Source organism: Thamnophis elegans, chromosome 12, assembly GCF_009769535.1.
Source record: "Thamnophis elegans isolate rThaEle1 chromosome 12, rThaEle1.pri, whole genome shotgun sequence".
NCBI classification, from domain to species: Eukaryota; Metazoa; Chordata; class Lepidosauria; order Squamata; family Colubridae; genus Thamnophis; species Thamnophis elegans.
Window position 1 is genome coordinate 41,053,878 of NC_045552.1, and position 25,512 is coordinate 41,079,389.

The 25,512-nt window shown below is 37.9% G+C and overlaps 1 protein-coding gene across 2 annotated transcripts in view; it reads left to right on the forward strand.

The window, feature by feature from the left end:
* The window catches only part of LOC116515865 (phosphatidylinositol-binding clathrin assembly protein-like), a 46,970-nt gene that overhangs the window by 8,180 nt on the left and 13,278 nt on the right, over positions 1-25,512 (forward strand). The window contains exons 2-16 of one of the 2 annotated variants that reach the window (XM_032228150.1): positions 4,633-4,775; positions 6,655-6,730; positions 8,523-8,625; positions 9,017-9,110; positions 9,217-9,328; positions 10,681-10,787; positions 11,266-11,307; positions 15,619-15,704; positions 16,708-16,831; positions 17,731-17,867; positions 19,139-19,242; positions 21,252-21,398; positions 21,835-21,945; positions 24,378-24,494; positions 24,595-24,625. In XM_032228150.1, coding sequence (XP_032084041.1) covers positions 4,633-4,775; positions 6,655-6,730; positions 8,523-8,625; positions 9,017-9,110; positions 9,217-9,328; positions 10,681-10,787; positions 11,266-11,307; positions 15,619-15,704; positions 16,708-16,831; positions 17,731-17,867; positions 19,139-19,242; positions 21,252-21,398; positions 21,835-21,945; positions 24,378-24,494; positions 24,595-24,625 — 1,534 coding nt within the window. The remainder of the gene's footprint in view (positions 1-4,632; positions 4,776-6,654; positions 6,731-8,522; positions 8,626-9,016; positions 9,111-9,216; positions 9,329-10,680; positions 10,788-11,265; positions 11,308-15,618; positions 15,705-16,707; positions 16,832-17,730; positions 17,868-19,138; positions 19,243-21,251; positions 21,399-21,834; positions 21,946-24,377; positions 24,495-24,594; positions 24,626-25,512) is intronic. The other variant, XM_032228149.1, reaches the window with a different exon arrangement.

Here is a 25,512-nt window from a genome sequence, read left to right on the forward strand (position 1 = left end):
TTTTTAAACCGTTTTTAAATAATAGTAATTGATAGTTCTCATTTTGCAGATTGCTTTACGCTCAAGAATAAAGCTTCAAATTGATTCAATATCAATCTAGCCTGCTTCATTCTAAGGCAGGCAGTGCAAACCAGCATATTCTAAGTGGAACAAGACTACAGAATAGCTTAATATTATGAGCCAGCTGCTGGACAACAATGTCATACACCAGCAATGCTGTATCTGGGGATATAGTTACCACTTTTCCCACGCAGTGGGGGTGGTAGACTTGTCACTTCTTGTGATGTTTTGCTTCTATTCTACATGTTTTAGGTTTTGCAAGCCAAGTGGTAATACCTAAACATTAGTTATACCTCGGGATTATCAGTAACACAGAAAAGTCTGCAGATTTATAGCTTGCATTTGATAATAGAGGAAATCAGAATTGGATCATATCTTTAGTTACTCATAGGCAGGCTGGACAGGGAAACAACTGGATTCTTTTTGAAGAATAAGAGTATCTCTAATGTGATACTCAAAGGAGTCACTACTCCTTTGTGACGTAGAGGGAGTGGCCGAGTTAGATTGCCCAATTTTGCATTTCAGAGTGCTTGAATCTTGTTCCTTCTTGAAAACACATCATAATTGATGAATTGGGATTCAGACTCCATATTTTCTACCATCATTTTATGGTTCTATGCCTATTAACCTTTAATATAAGCCTCAATTCTTACTTAATTGCTTCATTGATTTCCCCCCTCCCCTAGGTTTAGCTTCAGTCTATTCTATTGTGTAGATAACTATTATTAAAAGTCCATTGAAGCAACAGATATAAAATGTATAATAATGGACAGTCTTTGTGAAAAAGACTGAAAACACCCAGTGAATCAAAATCCTGGAAGGAAAAGAGATTCCTTGTTGGTTGCATAAATCTGTTTTTTAGAAAAAATTATGAAGCCTTTTTGAGATTTTAGGTTGAGACTTAAGAGGCAACAATTAATAAAAATGCTATTTTAATGCAGCTTCTTATAATTCACAAAGCAGTACAAAATTATCATTGTAATGCAAACAATTATGATCTGAAATGAATGTAATGAATTATATTGCTTGTTATTGCAGTAGGAATACTCTATTCCCCCGCCCCCTCCTAAAGTCTAGTTTCCATATCTTTGGGCATTTCATCCAGTATCAACTACAAAATATAGTTTCTTCTTCCAGATATATGTATGTGAATGAATTGGACTGAACACTTCAGAAGGATAAACTACGTTTGTACTAGACCGTGAGTTGGAAAGAGATGGAAGTATACTACTCTTCCATACTTGATTTGCAAGGGCTTATATATTGATCCCTTAAGAACAGGGGTTAAGAGAAGGAATGGCTGATACTTTGATAGTCTGCAGAAATTCTTTATTGCTCTGTGGCTGTCATGGACTCTCATAGTGTGATTGAAGAACATTTGGAGGGCATCAGTGGGCCTGTACTTTCTCTGAAGGAGAGGAATATTATTGTTCATCTCTGTGATGCAGACTTGCCTGTATATAGTGAAGAATTACTGTACATGATATGAGTCAGGTTGATAAACTAGCTGTAGAACATGGACAAAGATTAAGTTCATTTGCATCTACATTTTGGGCAGGACCATTTGCAGAAATGAAGTATTTAATTATTGTATCAACCAATTCCTATGTTGGCAAGCCATTCCTTTGTAATTTCCCAGGAACAGCAATATCAAGAAAATGGAAGTAGGAAATGATTTCCTACTCTTTATTTTATACAGGAAAATAAAGAGTAGGAAATTTTTAGGAAAATTGCCTGAGCAAACTGGGAATATTTGAGCTTGGTCATATAAGCAGAAGATGAAAGTTGAATTATATGAAAAGAAATAAAATCAGGGTGATGTTTATTGTTTCAGAGGAACGCAAAATTTGAATGCTTGCATATCCTGCTTGTTCATAGTGACAAAAATTCCAGGTGAGGAAAAGTGAAACAATATATTGTATTACAACCCCATTACAACTCCATTTTTGAAGAAAATGGAGAATATAGGATAGCAAGGGAAGATGAGAGATTTTATAATGTTATTCATGCCTTCTCAGGTTCCAGTAAAAATGCTAACTGAATCTTAGCTTGACTGCAGGACTGTTAGATCATTGAACGGAACGCCAGTGCTATTAAAGATTTGCTCTGCTGTCCAATTGCCTGTCTGTTTGTTACCTTTTGAGCTTTTTAAGTTTCCTGTCTATGCTACCAGGAAAAAAATCTTAGCTGTGAATCTTTGGGCAACCTCATCCTATGTTCATTTTCTGTTCATATTTCTCAGCTGGTTTATCAGGTTACTGTATGCCAAACCTTTTTTGGCTGGGGTGCCGAAAGTGCACATGCATGTGGTTGTGTGTGTGTTTGTGCCCACACCCATAATTCAGTCCCCCCCTCTACCCCCTGTGCATGTGCATACGACACCCCTGCTGCCCCCCTCGGCGCATGCACGCTCGACCCACCTCCTCCTGAAGCCTGGGGAGGGTGAAACCTGCTTCCCCTGGAGACCCTCTGGAAATGGACCATTTCTGAACTTCTGGTAGGCCCGTTTTTTGCCCTCCCCATGTGTCAGAAATGGCTTTCCCCAGCCCTCCGGAGGCCCTTTGAAGGCTGAAAATCAGCTGGCCAGCGCACACATACATGCATGCAATGCCTCATGTGGCCTCAGAGGTGGCTCCGCATACCACAGGTTCACCATCATGGCTATATGCTTTCTCTATTCATCCTTTGTTAGGAATATAATCTAACAGTTGGGTTGGCAATATATAAATCATGTAACAATGCTATACCTATTTCTTTAAATCATACTGTAAAATGTGATTGGTTGCTGTTTTCCTCAATCGGCCATAAGAGGGAGCCAGAATGACTGTTAGCTCTCTGTTTGTTAGATGCTGGGCTGATCTGATCTGAGTGTTTTAGAAGCTGGCTGTTAGAAAGTGCCGTGAGCTATTGTAAGTTTTGCAACTGCTAGCAAACTTTGAGTACCGGACTGTTTGTATGATTATGGACTATGTTATTTGGATTATCCCTTAACTGAAAGACGTTGATGACTAAATGTCTTATCAGTGCATGACTTGGACTGTTTGATGGACTCTGATACCTCTATTTCCATGAAAGTAAAAGCCTATTTAAACTGCAGTGTCTCTGTATGCTGGTTTGTGTATTCTCCAACACAACTCTCACAACGCTTCCCTGAACGCACTTGCTCTCCCAATGGGGAGCTTACCTAACACTGGTTATGGGCCCAGAGTGTACCAGACGTAGCTAAAGGAGAGTTGGTGTTGATACGCAATACTGTATACAGACAGCTGTTTATTGTAGTGATTGTTACTATCCTGGAGAAGATGTCTTTCATTTAAGAAGTAATATAGTTCTCCTTATTTTTGCTATAAAATAGTCTTCTAGGCCAATTTTATATTATTCCAAGGTAAGATCTCTATATAAACTAATAAATATTTATTAAGGAATTGGTTTTTTAAGCACATTAGAAATATAATGCTATAATTAGTTTGAATTTAAGGAATCTGATTAGGCTGCTATTTATATGTGAAATGATTGTAGGCAATCCAGCACTATTTGTATTTTCTCACTGCTTGTATAATCAGTGTGCTATTTCTCTGCACATATTTTTCAAACCTGCCCAATTGCTTCCCATAACATATTAATCTATTTTTTGCCACGTTCAAAAATGTTGGTGAATAAGAATCCAAGAGTCTTGAAGTACTGGAAGGGACTCCAGGCTCTGTCCCGCCCTCCAGTTTTGGCTACATACATTATTTTAAGCTTTCTTCTATGTGTCAGCAAGGATATTCTCTATTTCTAATCCTGTCATGCTCTAAACACAATTTGCCACTTCTGATTTGGTAAAACTTTTATTTTAGATGTATACATCAGCTCCTGTTTGTAAAGGATGGATAGATGTGTCTGCTTGATTCAGCAAGCTTCATTTTTACCAGAGAACCAAAATGATGCTGCAAAAGAAAGTTGCTTGATTCTAAAGATGTAGAGTCATAATGAAACATTTAGAAAGTGTTTAATGTAATTTCATATACAAGAAACTTTCCCCAGTTAATTTGTGAAAAGTGAAGAACACAAGTAGTCCTTGTTTAGCCATCACAATCGGTGTAGGCAATTTGATCGTTAAGCAAAGCAGTCACTAAGTGAAACTACAACTACCTCTGATGTTGCTTCAGCTTTCCTTTGCTTTACAGACCTGGAAAGGTCATAACTACGAGGAATAATCTTAAAGTTATGTTTTTCATCACTGTTGTAACTGCTAAATGAGGACTACTAGTCGGTTGACTATGAGAGTAAAGTTTAGGATTCCAGAATACTCTTGAACATAGAGCCGAGGTGGCGCAGTGGTTAAATGCAGCACTGCAGGCTACTTTAGCTGACTGACTGGATTGTTGTTGGGGGCAATATGCTGACTCTGTAAACCGCTTCGAGAAGGCTAAAAGCCCTATGAAGCGGTATATAAGTCTAACTGCTATTGCTATTGCTATCCCCTTTTTGAGTGTTTGTTGGTATAAAAAAAATCACCTTGTGAAACTGGCGGCAAAGTTTATAAATGTATAAAAATATTCATTAAAACATCTTGTTTTTGAATTTCAGATTTAATTCAGTGCACAAATGAGATGAATGTGAATATTCCACAATTAGCAGATACGCTTTTTGAGAGGACGGCAAACAGTAGCTGGGTAGTAGTGTTCAAAGCTCTAATTACAACGCACCACCTCATGATGTATGGAAATGAGGTAAGAAAGCAGCATTTTGCAATACAGTTTTATTTCAAAATAGGAGGGGTTTTCAGAATAAATGCCTGGTGAATTTCCAAAAGACAAGTGTAGTAGGGACATCAAGAACCTCAGGAGGAATTGCATAACTAGGTTCTTATTAGAAAGCAAATACTGGCATATAAAGTTACATTATTAGTTTCTTCTCCCCCTCCCCCCCCCAATTATTGAGTGACTAATGTGTTAAATGAAATACTTACACAAGTGCTGGTATAGTTTCTAAATCCTATGTTCTCATGAGATTCTGGCCTGGCAGGTTTTAGTTTTGCCCTTAAAAGTTCAAGAGTTCTATTGATTTAACACCATTGTGCCTGTTAGCATTTGACTGTTTCAGACTTCTTGGGGAGTCTGAACGAGAATGAGTTGGAATATACACCCCAAGCTCACTTTGTGGTGAAACTGAACAATGCACTCTCCATTGTTGTTTGGTTACAAGTCCTTTAGCCCCAAAGGGTGTTTATGCTATTTTTAGAAGGCATGTTTGTCATAATATCTAGCAGTTCAACTCTTACCATGCAAAAATGTCTTCCCTTGATTTGAAAAACAGAGTGGTATTTGCTTTACTAGTTTTTACAGGATCAAGACAATCCTGCCTCAGATAAATATGGCATATTTTCCTGAAGGGGTTTATAGTTTTCAGATGAAGGAAGTGATCATGTTTCCCTGAAAATAAAACAGGGTCTTATTTTCCTTTGACCCCCGAAATAAACGCTTGGTCTTATTTTCGGGGAGGTCTTATTATTTTTGAGGTGCAGGAAACAGCGAGCGTGGTCACTTCATGGCTGCTGCTGTGTTGCAATATTTTCAGGGAGGACTTATTTTAGCGCATGTGTTCAAAAGCCCCATTGGGCTTATTATTCAGGGAGGTCTTATTTTCAGGGAAACGGGGTAATAGAATGGAAACTAAAGCTAAAAGAAAAATCCCATATCTTACAATTGGAAGAATCCCAAAGGACAATGAGATAATAACTTGTTAGTTTTGTCACCTTGCAGCAATTAAAGCATTAAGAGTAGAAAGTCTTTGCCTTCTACTAGCTCTGTTTGTCTATTACTTGTAGATGTAAATCTTGCTTAGTTGTCAAGAGAATAATTTCAGAATAGTATGTATGTCTTCTTTATAAGCATGATATGTGAGATGCGTACAGAATGAGCTATGTGCAGTTGAATTTTGCTTCCCTTTTCCCTTTTCCATGGAATTATTTGTAAACTAGAGTTGCTATGAAATGCATTGGATATCAGTTTATCTTACATCATTCTGCTCCACTTTTGCCTCTCTGGTTAGTGATTGCAAAATTGTAACTATTAATAGATATAATTGGTTTGCTTTAGTAAAAGCAATAACTTGTTTAGATGATTGAGGAACTACGTGTAGTTCTCAATTTACAGCAGTTCACAGTGATTGTTCAAAGTTACAACAGCACTGAAAAAAGTGACTTATGCGGGTTACAATCTTTGCAGCATCCCCATGATCATGTGATCAAAATTCAGATACTTGGCAACTCTTTCATACTTACGACTGTAGCAGTGTCCCAGGATTATCTGATCACTTTTTTGCAACCTTCTGACAAGCAAAGTCAATGGGGAAGCCAGATTCACTTAACCAAGTTACTTATATATCAATTGCAGTGATTCACTGAACAACTGTGGCAAGAAATGTAAAATGGGGCAAAATTCACTTAACAAATTCTCAATTGATAACATAAATTTTGGGCTCAATAGTGATCGTAAGTGTATCACCTACAGACTTGCTTAGAAATTAGCAATATAAAATATTTCTATAGAAAGATAATCTGCAGAAGGATAATAAAGATAATCTGAATTCTGGTTCATTTGTTCACAGCGCTTTATTCAATACTTGGCATCTCGAAATACATTATTTAATCTCAACAATTATCTGGATAAAAGTGCCATGCAGGGTAAGGATTCTTTTTCTTTAAAAAAATAAGTTTGTATTTATATTCTGTATTTAAATTGAATCATATTTGATTAGCCTGTTATGTTTCTTTATCTTGGTGAGATTTTTGTTATTGATAATGAAAACAGTGATTCCTCAGATGATTGATGCTTTAAAGGTGAGCATCGAATTTGCAGCAGTCAAATGTTCTAACTTGAGGAAAGGAATTTTTTAGGGCCAGGCACAGCATCCTTCCATCATTGCTATTACCTGGCACTTATGCCAACATCCAGAAGAATTGTTATCAGAAGGCTTTTGAAGGGATTTGAAAAGACTGTGAAAGGGAAGTGAATGTACATGCCAGAGACCAAGAAACAGATGAGTACATATGTTCCTTGGAACCTTTAAAGATAAAGAGAGGACAGAATATCTCCCACATGTCCTCTGGGTGGCTACTTCATGTCAGGAAACTGTAGGACAGTAGCTTCTTGTGAGTTTGAGCATCAGGAGACAATGGTGTTGGCCATCTTGCTTGCAACTGCAAGTGGAGATTTTAAAGGATCCTTAGTTATCAAATCTCACTTTCTAATCAATTTCAGAAATTGCTTATTAACTACTTCTGAACTATTAAAGATTTTTAAAATGACAATATCATTCTAAATGACAATACCTTTAATTTTGAATAAAATAACATTTTAATCATAATCTTAAGAACTTAAAGAATCTGAAAGAAATAGCAAAAAGCTAAATAAGATTTCAATCTTAAAAAGTTATCAACAGACTAAGAGAACAGATAAATTTGGAATATTGGAAGTTTTTATAAGAAGATTTCGGAATTAATAATAAAGAACACAAACCTGGAAAACAAATCCTATAATATATTTCATGATTTCAAAAACTGGACGTTAGAATGAATTAAAGATTTGGGCTATAGGAAAGATATGTAGGTTTTCAAGATGGTGGAAAACATAATAAAATTGAAATATTGAAGGAGACTCTTGAAGAATGGAATCGGAAAATAGTAGCCATAATATCAACATTGAATTATGTTTGCTTCTATGGGTAGACTATAGCATAGTAAAAGATGTTACTGAAGCAATGTCAGATATAGAATAATTTTTATTTGGTAAGACAGAAATGGTTTCAAAAATTAATTTAGACCGACAGGTGAAGAGAACAATTTAGGAAAGAATGTTTCACTGGATCTACAAAAGAAATTGGCTCAGGCTTTAAATTTAAAAGGGAAGGACAAATGACAAGAGAGTGACCTGAATAGAATTCTCCTGTTGGATTTACAGAAGAGGCTTCTTAAAGATTTGAAGTACCCCATGTAGTGTGACGAAGAAGAAATGAAGAGTAATGACAATATTTGAATGAACTAAAGATTAGAAGTGAAAAAATTAATATAAAGTTCATTGATTTGATTAAGGTTAAAATACAATACTTTGTAACTTGTGGCCATCTTTTATGAATTTTATGCTTCCACCAGGATTGAAAAGATTATGCTTTATATATTTGTTTATAGTTAAGATATAGGATGAAGAAATAAATGTAACTTTAGAAAGGATGAAGAGTTATTTTTTTTTAATACTCGTGATGAAGTTGTAAAGCAACTTTTTTATATGTTTCTTTTTCTTTATTCTGACTTATCTATTTTCCTTTTTTACTCCCAATTTCTCTTCTTTCTTTTAGTTTGTATTATATCTGGCTATTATAGTAAAAAAAACACTCTGAATTATTTTTAATACAGAAAAAACTAATAAGAATGTAAAAATAAAAGAAAAATGTCTAACTAAAAATTTCTTTATTTTCAGGCTATGATATGTCTACCTTCATCAGACGATATAGCAGATACTTGAATGAAAAAGCACTTTCTTATAGACTTGTAGCCGTTGATTTCACCAAAATGAAAAGAGGGTAAGGGTCACTTTGATTGTCCTGCTGTTGTATTTGGCAGTCAGATGTTTAGTGGAACCAGCTTAAAGGAAATACTTTACCTAGAATATAAAAAAATATTCAAATTCCTACATCAATTTAAAGTATTTACTGTTTTCAGTTAACCTTTTCTGAATTTTGAACACAGGTATAACATTAATAGAAAATATTCCTTAAAGAGATTTGATAATGTGATTTGAAAAATGAAAAAAATCCCTTTCTTTGCCTATTTTTCTACTTATTTCGGAAGTCATACTCATGTACATATGCTGAAAGGAGCAGTTTTAGTAGATTGCATAGGGTGCAATTTTGTGGTGCTGCACGCATTATTCTGATAAACCTCACAAATATATTTCCCATTATGTCTTTGAAGGATTGATGGTGTGATGAGGACAATGAATACTGAAAAACTTTTGAAAACCCTGCCAATTATTCAGAATCAGCTGGATGCACTTCTTGATTTTGATGTAAGTCTAGGAATTGCTCTTTACTGCTATAAATCTTATTCAAGGGAATGAGGGAATGTTTTTTATTCCACATTTTAACTCTTCATTTTCCCCGTTTTCTGTGCAGGCAAACCCAAATGAACTAACCAATGGAGTAATCAATGCTGCCTTCATGCTCCTCTTTAAAGATTCCATTAGGCTTTTTGCAGCCTATAATGAGGGGATCATTAACCTACTAGGTATGTGAAATAAAAATAATTTTAAAATGGAGACATGTAAATATACGTATGTGGTTTTCTAAATATTTTCCATCACTCCTTTATATTCTATTTTGTTGGTTTAGTTTGTCTTATTTCTCAATTTGTTTCTCTCTCACACATATGTGTCTTGGCCAACATATAATACCTTTGCTGATGAGCTTCTCTGCTGCATTCTTTTCAAATATCCGCATACAGCTTCCTCTGCCTTATATTTGTAATATGTTAGAAATTGCTTATTTTTTTTTAAAAAAAACCCACTACTAATTATACAGCTTTGTCCAGCTGGAATGTTAAAATGTTCCATAACACTTCAACTGCTTAACTAGTTCTCAAGGAACGTACACTTCACTTACCAAAATAAACAGCTACAGAAGTTTCTAGAGTTGCAATTTGTACTGTTTGTTATTTCCTGGTATTAAATTAATCTGAATTTTGGAAGTGGGAGAGGGGATAAATTGACAAAAGTGTAAGCAACATGGTAAAGCAAACCACGTGTGAACCAACTAATTACGTTTAATGAAATTAAGACTGAAATTATGCATACCACACATGGTTTGGAGGAGATAAAAACTTGATTCTTGGTATATCCATGCAGACCAAATTCTTAAAGTATTCTGAATATAGATACAATTTCTTGGGACCATCCTAATCTTCATAGTAATGATAAAATTGTGGAAATTTGCATTAATCCATAACTATGAAAAAGGGCTTGTGTGGCTCAGAAGATGCTGAAGAATTAGTAAAAATTCTCATTAAACATCACTAAAGGCTCCTGGGGAATAAATTGATTGACATTTCTTTTTGTTGTTTAAAATTTACAATAAAGTTAAAAAATGGAAAGTAGAATAATAGTATTCAATTATGGATGAGAATTCTATTAATCTAAATTCTCACCCACAATTGAATTTAGGATCCATCTGCTGTTTTTTTTAATAACCATTGAATTCCAATGTTAAAAATGTTTTTAAGAATTTGAATATGTATCTCGAAGTTTCTCAGCTTGCATAATTACTGTTGTAGTAGCCTGACTGTAATCTCCTGGAGTTGCAATGCAAAAGCTTTTTCTAATATTGCAATTATTAATTTGTTGTCTGATAGATAAAAGCCTTTCTAAAGCTTTTCATTTACAGGCGGTTTTTATTTGTCCTTAATAATAAAATGCGAGAGCTTATAACCTCATAGTAAAAAAAAAAAAAACCAGATTCTTATATGTTAATCAAGCTCTTGGTTAGGATGTATTTTATTTTCTCAGATTATTAAAACCCTAATAAAATACATATGTTTGGAGCCTTTTTATTTACAATAACTTTTCTTTGAATTTTATGCTTCAGAAAAATATTTTGATATGAAGAAGAACCAGTGCAAAGAAGGTCTGGATATTTACAAAAAGTTTTTAGCCAGAATGACCAAACTATCAGAATTCCTCAAAGTGGCAGAGGTAAATAAATCCAGTCACATCAGCAGTATTTCATTTAGCTTTTCTGTACTGGTACAGTAATAAGTGCATGATTGTAGTTCTTGCCTCATAATTTCCTGCAAACGTAGGTTTTATGTGGTTGTTGAATGTAAATGTCAGTGAAACCATTTCCATTTTAAAAGGGTATTTTGATCGTCTGATTTCTATTAATTGTAATTAAGAGATGTCTGTGCTGAGGTATTTACTGAAGTTGTTTTTCCAAGTGGTGTCAAAAATTCTCACAAACTATTTTTGCTGTTTCCGGTATTTGAAATGGATCAACACTTAATATTAAAATTTATGGTGGAATTTAGTGGCATTTAGAATTGTACCAGTTCAGAAAGCAGTCCGTGTCCTCCCTGGTCCCTTAGCTTTATGTAGACATTCAGGTCCACAGTTCTTTCTTTTCATTGCCACTGCATGTAGTAATGTACATTTTTTCCCTTTTTTGTGAACCCAGCAAGTTGGAATTGATCAGGGTGACATTCCAGATCTTACTCAGGTCAGTGTACATTTCATATTAATTTAATCCCAATCCTTTGTGCATTTGTGCTTTAACAGTGAGTGTTCCATTCTGTACATTCTGAGAATTCATTTTCTTCCATATATATTATATATGGAAATAAGTGTCATTTTTTTACCTGTAACCTATGTGTGTTTGATCAGTAACAAGTTTTTTAAGTATTTTCATGAGCTCTCTGTAGATCTTGTTACTAAAGATTGAGGGATATATATACATACATATTGCCATATACTGTACATTACAACCAGACTGTTTTGCTGAAATCCATACTGTGGATTAACCATCTTCTTTATTAATCTTGTTCTCCAATTTCATCAGCTTGAGGACAGTGCCTTAACGGTCCCCTGCTTAACAATGAGGAAGATGTGGTAGTTCATTGGTTAGCCCATACAATGGAGGTGCAGAGGTTCATAGCTTCAGTTATCTCTTTTAAGAAGTGCTCATGGGAAACATTTCTATCCTTGATAACTGATGCTGAATGGACTGTATAATGTAGTCTGTATGTTGCTGTGTCTTCCAGGTATATGATAGCTCTAAGATTTCTTAGTGTTCCTTCTGTGATGCTATTGGTATTAATACATTGGGCTGAAGAAACTTCTTGGATGAGAGGCGAAACAGTCCCATTGCCTTTTGAAAAGCACCTTAGGGATGATTCTACTCTGAAGGTTCCAGTACTGGGACCTGTTTTAGTTTGGCTGAGAGAGAACAGGCTTAAAATGAACTCCCTGACAAGACATAGTGGCTGTGGGAGAGTGGTTGCTCAGATGTCAGAGATTCTCCATCTTTGGTTATGAATAGGGTGTCACTTTCCATCCAAGACAGGTGCACAATTTGGGAGTCCTCGTGGACTCAAAATTCCTGCTCAATGAGCACATGGTAGCTGTAGCCAGAAGAGCTATTGCACCGATTCATCTGGTGTAGCAATCGCGCCCTTTCTTGGACATGTCCCTTGTTGCAGTTGCTTGTCTTCCGCTGTGACCTCATGTGGCTACCCTCGTAGACTACTCAGAAACTACAGATGGTCCAGAATGGAGCAGCACCAGCCATTCTGGAAGCACCTTGGTATGCCTGTGCAATACCTCTGCTATGAAAGCTGCACTAGTTATCATCCAGCTTCTGAGTGTAGTTCAAAGTGCTGATGATCACCTATTTTGTGGCTTAGGGGATCTGTCTATCTCAGGCAACCTCTCTCCCATCAGTTCTATGTCCTGCATAGAGTTTGAGAAAGTGAGTTTATTTCATGTCTCATCTGTTAAGTAACCTTATCTGATGTATTGAAGCCCCAACTTCTCTGCCACAGTGTCAACCTCTGGAATAACACCCACCAGACAGTGGCACTGTCCTCACCCTGCAAGCCTTTAACAAGAGTTTCCCCAGCATTGGAAATGGAAGATGTGTATGAACTTCAACTCCCAGTATAGCTGACTAGGGAATTCTGGGAGCTGATCACACATTTTCAAGTTGCCATGGTTAGGAAACCCTGCTTTAAACAATACCTGAAAAATATACACACCCTCCCTCCAATTTTAGCATAGGTAAGATGTACCCATCATGTTCGTTTCATTTGGGCGTGTCTGTGTTCTCTCCATTATACTTACGTTTAGTTTTGGTTTTGGTTTTGGTTTTAGATGTCATATCTGTTTTTACAAATCTGTACAATGCCCAGAGTCAGTGTTGGGTTGGGTAGTCTTATAAATCAAAGTGACTAAAAGCATAATAACAACTTTATCTTTACTTGAAGAAAAGGTTAAGATTCAGTGCCCCAAATATCCTGATGGTATTAAGTGGACAAGGCAGGATCTTGATTTTACATTTTGGAGGGCATTTTCTTTCATTGTGATAATACAGCGCTAGACAGATGAGCCAACAGTCTAATTGTGTCTAAGATTGCATGAGATGCTTGTGTGAAAGGTTGTACAGAATTAGCAGAACAGAGTGACCAGGGATCTTCAAACTTGCCAACTTTAAGACTTGTGGACTCCAACTCCCATGCTAGCTAGGGAACTCTGGGAGTTGAAGTCCACAGGTTTTAAAGTTGCCAAGTTTGGAGACCCCTGCTATATGGACAGTGTGAGAAATTCCTACTAGCCAACTTGTAACTTTGATCATTCAGATGCAGTAAGTAGTTATACAGTTCCATCAAATGCTTCTGTTGATTCCTATCATGTGAGCCCATCTGTCACTGTGCTGACACAGTGCTTTAGTTTTTTCTGACTCTTTGCCTGTGCCACGCACCCCATCTTACCCCTCTTCCTTCCTATTTGCACAGTTGCTATTTAGCTCTTTTTTATTACTTTGCTGTCCAGTTTATCCAAGAATCATTTGGCCTGCATTATCTGCAGATTGCTGTGTCAGCAATTTGGTGCTTTTTATCTGTGTTAAACACTGGGAGAGGGAAGTTGTGGCTCTAGATGGCTCCTTTCTGAAAATGTTTGCTAGCACAATATTCAGTGAAAGCTGAGACTTTTTAAAAATTACAGTTCTCATCTGTTTGTGATGTGTGTAGTTTTATATGATAAAAAAGGGAAACGGGTGTAGTTAATGCCTTAATAGAGCCCTTTTTGAATTATGGGGGTAAGGAAAATAAAATTTCTAGCTTTGGGGACACTTCATTGGATAAATTGCCTTTAGATTACTTTAAAATATATAGAAATAAGGTCAGTAAATACAAAATAGAATAGATTATTTATCCCAGTGGTATCAAACTTGTGTCGTCATGGCAGTGTCAAATGACGTATCGTGACGTTTCCCCACTTTGCTCAACTGTGGGCGTGGCCAGCACGTGATGCATCTGGCCTGTGGGCCGCGAGTTTGACAGTTCTGGTTTATCCAATGCTTTGTGTCTGAAACTCACACAGCCTGAAGTTTTTAGTTAGTTTGATTGATCAGAACGCCCATTAATAAGAATTTCATTCTCCCATAGCATCCTTCTCTGAGTTTACTATTTGTAAATGATCTGTAAATGATCTTTTTCTCTTATCCCTTAATTCTTACTAAATTGTTTCCTGATAGATAAGTGTAACTGAGATTTCTTTCAGACCAGACCATTTTTCAAACAGAAAATACACTTGCAGGAAGTGACACTAAATTGCTGAAAAATAGCAAGTGCCTGTAATAAAGGAAATAGACTGTAGGATCGAATAGTGTGAACACGCAATCCAGACTAGCATACCCTGAAAAGAGAGACATAACCGTAATACTTTGGCGAGGGGGTCCAGTTAAAACCAGTTAAAACTTTCTATAACTATACAGCAAGGGAAGTTCAGCAACAGAAAATATTGTATTAACAATACAGGTCGTGCTCGACTTATGATCCCAGTGGAGCCCAAAACTTCTGGTGTGACATTTGTTAAGTGGGCTTTGCCTCATTTTACAACCTTTCTTGCCACAGTTGTTAAGTGAATCACTGCATTTGTTAATTTAGTAATCCAGTTGTTTTCCCAATGACTTCGCTTGTCAGAAGATCATAAAAGGTGACCACATGATCTTGGGACCCAGCAACAGTTATAAATATGAATCAGCTGCCAAGCATCTGAATTTCGATCACATGACGATGGGGATGCTGCAAAGCTTGTAACTGTGAAAAACAGTCATAAGTCACTTTTTTCAGCATCGTTGTAACATTGGAAGATCACTAAAGGAACTGTTATATGTCAAGGACTACCTGTATTTCATTTGGGAACTCCAGCTTTCTCCACAAAAGCCCAAACTCTTGCCTGGACCAGTGGTTCTCAACTGTGGCAACTTTTAAGAAATTGGCTAGGGAATTCTGGCAGGTGAAGTCCACTCATTTTCATATTGCCAAGGTTGAGAAACATTGATCTAGAAGACAACATAAATGATCAAGGCTTCCTTAGACTGAGAAGAATAGTCTTCAAGAATCTTATAGAAGATTCTAAGTTTTAACACCTTGCTGATCTGGCTAAAAGTAGTGCGGGAAATCCCCTGGCATCTTGGAAAGCTGCTGTCATTCAGAATAAATGATTTTTGGCTAGATGACCTATAGCCTGACCTATGGTCTATTAAAGCTTCTGAGTTCTTAGTAATTATTTGCATCCTGTTATATAGAAGACCATGTTTGGATTATTTTCTCTGTCAGGTGTAAGCAAGAGAAGTGGCTAAATTGGAGTATATACTAGAAATGGAGGTGCTCGTCCCATTAGTCTATTCTTTATAAGCATTTTGCCATGATGTCTTAAGAGTAGAATTTAACTCTGTAGTATTCAGAACAGAAAATGCAAGTTAAATACAATGAATTTTAGAATCCAATATATAGATTTTTAACTTTAGGCTCCCAGCAGTCTGCTCGAAGCCCTGGAGCAACATCTGGCTTCTTTGGAAGGAAAGAAGACCAAGGAAGTTTCAGCTGCCAGCAGGTAATTGCCCAAGGCTTGTAATTGTTTGCTACTTGTCATTTTGGATCATTGGCCAATGTCTACTAGGACCTTCCAAGTTTCCTTCATTGTGAGGACAGCTGGCAGATTAATTCTAGTCCTGCCTGTTCTTCAGGGGATAGATTACACTAATACAATTGGTTAAAATAAAAGTTATGATACCAGGTGGTGGCAATTAAAATGCATGGAAACCTATTGAATGGTTCTTACCACAGTCAAAAAAATTGGGATGCTATCACATGATATATTAAAGGAGGGAAAGGAACGCAAGGCTGTTTATTCCTGACAAAATTGATACAATCCTCAATTTATGAGTACAGTTGGGCCTATTGCTAAGCAAGGCAGTAATTAATTGAATCAGGCTGGCTTTGACAACCTTTTTTGCCATGACTGTTAAGCAAACCATTGCTGTTATTAAGTGAATCACATTCTCATTAAGCCAATCCAACTTCCTACATTGACTGCGCTTGTCAGAAGCTGGCTGGGGAAGTTGCAAATGGAAAGTATGGTGACTCTGGGAAGCTGCAACTGTTGTAAATATATCCAGTTGTCAAGGAACCAAATTTTGATCATGTCACTATGAGTATGATACAATGTGTGAGGATTGGTCATAAGTCACTTTTTCAGTGCCATTGTAATTTCAAACAGATGAATCATTGTAAGATTACCGGTATCTTAATATTTCCATTTCAGATTACTTATCCATGTAACTCAGGTAGTCATCCCACCTTGGAGATCTCTGCCCATGTTTGCAGATACTCTTAAACATCTTTATTTGTTTGGTTAAGAATGTGAAGATTGCAGTCTGAATACCTTTCCACCTCTTTGTCTCTCTCATTGATTTGAGAAAGTTTAATTGTATAACAAGAGGTTCCTTCTCTCCCTGGGTAGCCCCCAAGAAAATAGACTGGTTTTTCTCTAGGCTGATTGTTCAGGCTCAGAGCCGCTAAATCTTTTGTGTCTGTGTGTTTTCTCTAAAATTCAGAGCAAGTACTCTCTCCAGTGCCGTTTCCACCCTGGCCAATACAGGAATGTCCTTCAGTAAAATGGATGAAAGAGAGAAACAGCAGGCTCTGGAGGAGGAGCAAGCTAGACTGCAGGCTCTGAAGGTATTCACTCCTGAGTTGGTAGACATGACAGCCAATAGCATTTAGACTTATATTGCACCGCCCCATGGCGCTTTACAGCACTCTCTGGGTGGTTTAAAATGTCAGCATGTTGCCCCCAACAATCTGGATCCTCATTTTACTGACCTCAGAAGGATGGAAGGTTGAGTCAACCGTGAGCCCCATCTGGATCAAACTCCAGGTTTTGAGCAGAGTTAGCCTCCAATATTGCACTTTAACCGCTGTGCCACCAGGGCTAAGCACCTCTGATATGTAAAGGCTGCTTTTGTTGCTGCTGCTGCCACTTATTAAATTTATCTGCCATTTATCTCTGAGCTCTTGCAGTAGCAATCTCTCCTATGTCCCTAAGAAAAGTGTCCTTAATTTTAGCCCTTTAGATCAAGCTTCGCCGAGAAAATGACCACTTTCTTGCTTTTGCCATTTTGTCTGAACAGAAACACCCCTCCCCAAGTTACTGAACATTTGGGAGAGTTGCTGCAGTCATTTATCACATCGCAGTTTATCAAATCCCAGTTTGTCATACAATATGCCTTAACACGGCTTCTATTCACAAGTCAAGCAAAGGCTAAACACATTTGGTTTCCATTGAGCTCAATGCGGGAAGAGTCACATAAAGGCTTGGCCCTTTTTCCATTGAAAAGCGGTCCAGCCAGATCATCAGCTTGTTAAAAATCATATAAATCATGTAAAAAAATTCCATTGCTTCCTGTGGAAAAAGTTGAGCAATCTGTTTTTGTATTTTGCTAGAGAGTCCTGTCACAAGACAGGGATGTGGGTTAATTTCCGCAAGATAATGAAGTTTCACTTCTGGTGCCTTCAACCTTTTTTGTGCGAGAAGGCTAATTGAGCATCCACTGTCATCTCTTTTTTCTTTTTTGTAGGAACAGCGATTGAGAGAGATTTCTGTGGTTTCCAATTCGACTTCGACTTCTGCTTCTCCAAGCACTTTATCAGGAAAGAGTGTGAACACCAATCCTGCCGTTGACCTCTTTGCAGCCCCCGCCCCAACTACCAATAGGTAGGCGTGGGCTTATATTTTAGCCACGGAAAAGCTCCTCAAAAAATTAACAAGAGAGTGAATGTTCAGGTTCTGTTTCTTTATTTTGTTTTGCATTGGGAAATTTACCCAACCTGGGGTGGGGGGTTTCTGGGGGCTGAGAAGGGGAGGAGTCAGTCGGTTGCAGTACATGTGGTTGCAGTCAGGACAGGCGATGAAGGATAAGATGAGAGGTCAAGAGCCAGGGTCCCTCCTTCCAGCTCTTAGTCTTCATCCCCAGAACACCAAAATGTCAAATCTCTAGAACCTTGGGGTTTTCAATGTGGTTGTGAAATGTTAGCTCTCTTTTAATGAGTGAAATTGACTTCATTCGTGATTAGTTGTGAGTGATGGGGAGGCTTGGCTTGCATCGCTCAAACCCGTGTGAGGGAGAATGGGGATGTTCTCCCTTATGGGTTTTGGGTTTGGTATCAGCTGCAATAGTAGGGTGGGGGCATCTGTTTCCATCCTTGAGATTCTGCTGGCATCTAGAAGGGCTGCTCCACAGATAAAGAGATGTGAGACCTTGTTCATGTGGCTGGACATGAAGGATCACTCTACTCCCTCTGTTGCTCAGCAACACTCCTTTTCATCCCCTCTCAGGGGTGGAATTGAGGCTTCCATAGTGCTTGTGTCGGAGATTCCAATCTGCCTTCTTTCTGCAAGGAGGTCTGAAGCTATGCAAGATGACGCCATGACAGTCATGGACCTGATTCATCTTACAGTTGCATATTATATTTCTCCTTCTTTCTCTTTTGGGTGTCTTGGACAGGATACAACATGACCTGAAAATGTGTGTGGGGTGGGGAGGACTGATCTTCACTCCTGGTCATGGACAGATTACTGTGGAGGTTTTATGAGTAAACCCCTTTCTACAGTGAGAAAATACCTATTAAATCTATCTATCCGAAGTGCCTAAAGCATCTTGAAGATTTTCAGAAGGTGCTTGGGGAGTTTCCCAAGGATCTGATGGGCAAGAAAGACTCAGTTATTCTTGATACTCAAAATGAATCAACAATGGGGTTGAAATGGAATTGATTCTTCCTAAGATTTAAATCTTTTATTGCAGTAAATAAAGTCTCTTGAACTATTCAGTAAACAAATATTCTGTTGTGGAGCTTAAGATGCTTGTTAGGTTTCTTATTCAGTTTCCACTGTTCTGGAGGATTGAAGTTTCAGCTTTCAGCTCCCTCAGAAGCACAGATAATAAGTTTGATTTTTTGTGTAACTGGTATTCTTCTTGAAACTTCCAGCATGCCCAACCTTTCTACCGATCTCTTTGATCTTCAACCTGCATTTGTTCCTACGGTACAAAGTACTCCAGCCATAGCAACGTCAGCAAGCAGTGCCTGGGGAGGTAAGCAGCTTTTGTGGCTAAAGAGAACAGTGATGTTACTTGGAATTCTTTCCTCTGTCAATTTACCTTGAACACCTGAGCACACAACTAAGCCTCTGTTGCTATGCAAGTCAGGTATCTCTTGCTTCCACTAGCAGCTGCAGCAGAGAAGTACTAGCTAATGATCTCCAAGAGAGCTGCTTCTGCATAGAATATATAAAATTAACTTTGCTGTGTTTCTTTCTTGGACTTTTTACACACAGTGGTATTTTGTTATACTGTTATTTCCTTCTGGGTGGCTTGATTTGAACATAAACTTGAGTGAACTGAGGAGACCTAAGAAGTATGTTCTTCAGAATTTGAAGTGTAATTGGATCTAATTGAGACAAGGTGTTTTAGTCTAAGAAAGATTTCTATTGATATTTCATTTTAATTAAATCGGGCTAGTATGGAATAGTAGTTTAAAATTATAGATTTGAACTGGGAGATTCTGGTTTAGGTCCCTGTTTGAGCACAGAGCTAACTGGTGATTTTGGACCAGTCACTTCCTCTCAACCTAACTCACCCCACTGGATTGCTGTTGGACAAAATTAAATGAAACTGCTATGTAGGCTATCTTGAGCTCCCAGAAAAAAGATAGGATGTACATTGAATAAGTCAGTACATTATGATTTGAATGTTTCGTGTTACTAGCAATCTGATAGTGCTAAAAAGGGTTCGTGCACCTATTTCTATGTACATTGCCATTTCTCAGTTGCCTACGCAGAAACAAATTCAAGTGGTATTCTGCCAGAAAAGTTGAATTTCTGATTGCCAGTCTGAATTGCTTCAAATGCAAAGTGCAGATAAAATTTTCAACTCCCCCCCCCTTCTCTCTTGGTATCACACATTCTGTGGCAAATTTGGACTCTTTTTACACATCAGATTAAATCATAATGTAATTGCTTGACTTAGTGCCTTGTATGAACCTAGCCATTGTGATACGTAAACCACGTTTTGCAGTTTAGCATGAACCCCTGGTGTCCCAAGATTTTCAAGAGGCTGGTGGTTAAGATGTACTTATAATTAAGTACCACACAGGGTTTCCTTTCTTCCTGCCACGCTCCCTCTTTTTCTTTAATTCAGTCCATAATTTAAATTTGCTGAGGCAGCAGCAGCAGCGCATTTAACTCGGATGCTTCACCCTGATTCTCCAGATACATAAAAGTAATAGTCCCGATAAAGATCCCGTTGTTTTTCTACTGCATAATTTTCCAGCTTGTGCATTCGCTTTTATATATGGATAAGATAGGATCTTCCCAATCTTCCATCACTTAAAGCAAAGAGCAAGAGAATAACAACCATCATTTTCAACATTGGCACCATAATATAAAATGATCTAACCCTTTGAGGAAAGTGGCAGCCTAGAGTCGCCTTGTAAGAGAGATGAGCAGCATAAAAAATAAATAAATAAAAATAAAATATTGTAGGATGAAGTTGGTGGCTCCCAAATCAGCTAACTATGTTAAAAGCCTAAACGATAAATAATCTAAGGATTCTGTTGTCAATCTCTGGAGAACAACAGCAAGAAAACAGAAAGGAATGGAATAAAATAGAATAGAATAGAATAGAATAGAATAGAATAGAATAGATTAGAATTCTTTATTGACCAAGTGTGATTGGACACACAAGTAATGTGTTCTTGGTGCATATGCTCTCAGTATACATAAAAAGACAAGAAACTGGTATGAGTTGCAAATCAATTTAAGTCAGCTGAGATCAGGTATTTCTTTAAAAAAAAACCAAACAAATTACAACTTTATTTTTATGTATTATCCTTTCCTAATCTGGTAACTTCTAGATGTATTAGTTTGCAACTCCAAGAAAATCAACTAATGTGTTGGAACACATCTGGAGGGCATCCATTTGAGGGGAAATGTCTGACACCTGTGAACTCTGCACACTGTGACTATGCTTTCTCTCCTGAATACCACTTGTCTTCTGGTTTTTCTTCTTTCCCTTTCTTGTTATCTAACGCTGTCACCTGAAAGGACATTTCTCATCCACAAATGGTTGTGTTGGGTCTCCACCCCATCTGGATGTCTTTGATATGAAACCGGTTGAAGAAGCTGTAAAAAGTTCAACTCCTTTTGTGAGCTCCACCTTTGGCTCCAAACAAACAGTGGAACTATTTAGTGGTAAAAAAAATATTCTCTAATTCTTTCCTACCAATAGAAATTGTAATTCTGGTTCTTATATATGTATATCAGTTGAAATTCAGTCTCTGCTTATGTTTCCACTCAATATATTGCCATTTCTATTTAATTCAATGAATAATTATGGTGATTTTCATTTGGACCGCAAGTGGCATAATTCTATGAAAAGTGCATGTTTTATATTTGATGTAGTTTTAGAATCATAGTAAAATGCATTGTGTTTGCCTTAAATTTTCTTCTACATTCTGCCTGCCCTTGCTTCAGTTCATCCTTTGCAATCTGCCTATCTGCTGAGATGTATGTAATAGTTAAGCTCCTTCATTTTCTCCTCTGGTTTTGGGGTGAATGCAATAGTTTTTGTTGTTCTTTTAGGCTGCAAGACTGTTTTATTCTCTCAATCTGACCATTGTTTTGCTAGGCTACCCTCTTCATTCCGCATCGCAGAAAACAACCTCTTCAACAATCAATGTGGACTTCGATGCTGTATTTGGTGGAAAATCGACCATAAATGATTTTGGAACTACAGCAGGTAAAGCTCTTTTTTTTCTTGTGTTTAGCTTTTAGCTTTATGTTTCTCTAAGGTAATTTAAAATTTACGGGGAGGCAGTGGCTCAGCAACTAAGATGCTGAGCTTGTTGATCAGAAAGGTCGGCAGTTCGGATCACTAGCACCGCGTAACGGAGTGAGCTCCCATTAGTTGTCCCAGTTTCTGCCAACCTAGCAGTTAAAAAGCATGCAAAAGTGCAAGTAGAAAAACAGGGACCACTTTGGTGGGAAGATAACAGAATTCCATGCGCCTTCGGCATTTAGTCATGCCAGCTACATGGCCACAGAGACATCTTTGAACAGTGCTGGCTCTTCGGCTTTGAAACAGAGATGTGCACTGCCCCCTAGAGTCGGGAACGACTAGCACATATGTGCGAGGGGAACCTTTACCTTTAAGTAAGGTAATTTATTAAAAAGCCTTGCTGGAAAAGTCACCTACTCATCAACAAGAGATAAACTTGGCATCCACCCACCATTTATTGCTTAAGACGAGAGGTTTATAATATCTAAACAATTTCTCCCTTGATTAATACTATCTAAAACTTGTACTTTGACCATGATTCCCTTTTGTATGAAAATATAAACACCACTTAATAGCTTACAGGACTGTTTTGGAATTTAAAAGCAGTGCTAGTATACTCCTGTCGTGGCTTGTTAAGCTGAGTTGTGACTGAATCTCGTCTGCTTTCACATGGCCATTTCATGTCAGTTCAAGTTACTATTAGCCGTTTAAATCATGGTGTCATCTCCTGCCTTTGTAAGCCATAAACTAGCTTCAGATTTAACACAAATGGTGTTTAACTTTATTTTTGTGGCTAGTGCCCTTACTTCAGTGACGTGTGGTGAGCTTTATGGCTGGTGAGGCAAAGCCCTGGCGCGGCTTTCCAAAAGCCCCACTGAAGCCCCGCTGCTGTGTCCACCATACAGGCAGGATGCGTCCCGCTCTATAGCGGACACAGTGCTGGGGCTTTGGCGGGGCTTTTGGAAAGGGCAGCACTCCGAACGCGGCATAAGCCACAGCCAGGGCAGAGGGGAAAGCGGCAGCAGCGGAGGAAGCGGCAGCGGCTGCTGATGAAGTTCCCGCGATGCAAAGTGCCCGGTGGGGCACTTTGCATCACGGGAGCCGCCAAGACCCGGGTCTGCAGCAAAGGCACTTGGCAGCTCCCGCGATGCAAAGTGCCCCGCTGGACAATTATTTGGAATACATTCTAACATCATTTTCCATAGCCATAGCTGTATGAATACTTTGAGAATCATTCTCTGCAAATATTAATTTAAACTAAAATAGATATTGATATATAAAAAAACTTGTAAAACAAATATTTCAGTACAAATTTAAATGTATATTAAATGTTAGCTAGTTAAAGATATTGCAGGTTAATGGGGAAATAAGAGAACTCTAAGTCTTCTGATGGTTCTGCTCTTGGCGGCTCCCGCGATGCAAAGTGGAGAGTTGAACTTGCTCACACAGGCACATTTAACAAGCAAGGCTCCTGCTGCTAGATTGCGCAGTCGCTCAAGTGCAAGGCATGTTTCGCTGCTCCCAGATCTGGAGGTGGGAGAATCAGTGCCTCCTTTGCATACGAAATTTTTCGCTTTTTAACCCTTGCTTAACTTTTAAAAGGCGAAAAATTCCTTATGCAAAGGAGGCCCCTAGTTCTCTCACCTCCTCCTATAGTTAACACTAAGCAGACTCCAAGCCACTGTGACTTGGAGTCTGGTAGCAACTACCTTGGCTTTAAATATTTTTTAAAAAATCTTTAAAATTCTTTCCTTTTCCTGAGGAGACTGGTGAGGCCCCGCCTCCCCTGCCTCTAGTGACTGCACGTCCCTGCCTTACTTGTAAAAAGAAAAGATTGAAAATTCTACTATGAAAGAATGAGATCGATCACATTGAAACACTGGAAAGAGTGCAGAGAAGAGCAGCAAGGATGATGAGGGACTGGAGGCTAAAACCTAGGAAGAATGATTGCAGAAATTTGGTTTGTCTACTCTAGTGAAAAGAAGGACTAGGGAGATACGATAGCAGTGTTCTAATATTTGAGGGGCTGCCAAAAAGAGGAGGGAGTCAACATATTCCAAAGCACCAAAAGGCAAGACAAGGAACAGTGGATGGAATCTAACCAAGGAGAGAAGCAACCTAGAACTAAGGAGAAATTTCCTAAAGGTGAGAACAATCAGGCAGTGGAACAGAAGTTGCCTTCAGAAGTTGTGGGTGTCGTATTACTGGAGGGTTTTAAGCAGAGACTAGACAGCCATTTGTCTGAAATAGGTCTCCTGCTCGAGCAAGGGGTTGGACTGGAAGACCTCTAGGGTCCATTCCAATTCTGTTCTATGTATCTTATATTTTTAGGAGGCCAAGATAAAATTGCCTGTGCGTGATTTAATTCTTAATGAATTACCCTTAATTTTCAGATGATGTATTACAACCAACAGTAGCTGCACAAAATCAGAGAGGAAATGTAATTGGGCAACAAAGTGGAAGGATTTTGGCCAATGACCTTGACTCATCACTTGCTAATCTAGTAGGAAGTAAGTACAAAACTTTTTAAAAAAATGTATTTCCACATTTGTTATTTAAAGCAATCCTCCTTTTTTAAAAATTAAATTATTTTGATGGGTTTTCTTGCAGATCTTGGATTTGGAGGGACACCACCCAAAAAGTGAGAACACATACATATTTTTATCTCAAAATAATTGCTTATATATTGATAAACAGTTTTTAAATTTAAGTTGATATTTTTAATCCGGCTTTCCACAATCTGATCACTGCAGCAGAATAATTATAGGAAGCCAGCAGTTGAAAAAGATTGCTACATTATGTTGAAACAAATATTGTAACGTTTCATGTTTAGCCAAAGTAATGCCTAAGTGAACATACTTGAACATTTACAGCCAGTTAAAAGCACATAGTCAACTGCTTGCTAGTAGGTTTCTGTTCTAGTTGATCAAACAGAGATCTCATAATCAGAAAATTACCCACTTGAATAGCATCATTTGAACAGTGAAAATGAAAAGTTTGTGAATTTGGGGGGTATTCAACCAATTCCTTTTAACCTTGAGGGGGAAAAATACATGCAAGCATTAACACACCAAAGGCCTCAATGTGTAATGCTTTTCCATTTAGCAAACTTCAAATGCAGCAGAAAAATACCTGTCCATGCACTACATATTTCTGCTCATGTGCAAACTTCCATTTTATGCATGCATAGGATATACAAAGTATGTTAAATATGTATGCTTAACGGATGTTTTCTTCTAACAATCTCCCCCACCCCCCTGTAGTCAGTTAAACAAACGGGTTTTCTGTATATATATTATACATTATGCTGTATATACAGGTATTCAGAATGTGGTAGTGTTTTTCTAGGACCAACAGTTTGTATGTAAATAGCAAACTACAAATAAGGCCATGCCACATTTTTCTGGTGGACAAAAATATAAGCCCTCCCCCGCAAATAAGCCCCCTGCACAATCCCCCACCTCACCATCCTAGAGGTATTCCGAAGGTGCCGAGCCGTGGGAACCGGGAGGGAGGCAAAGGTGATCG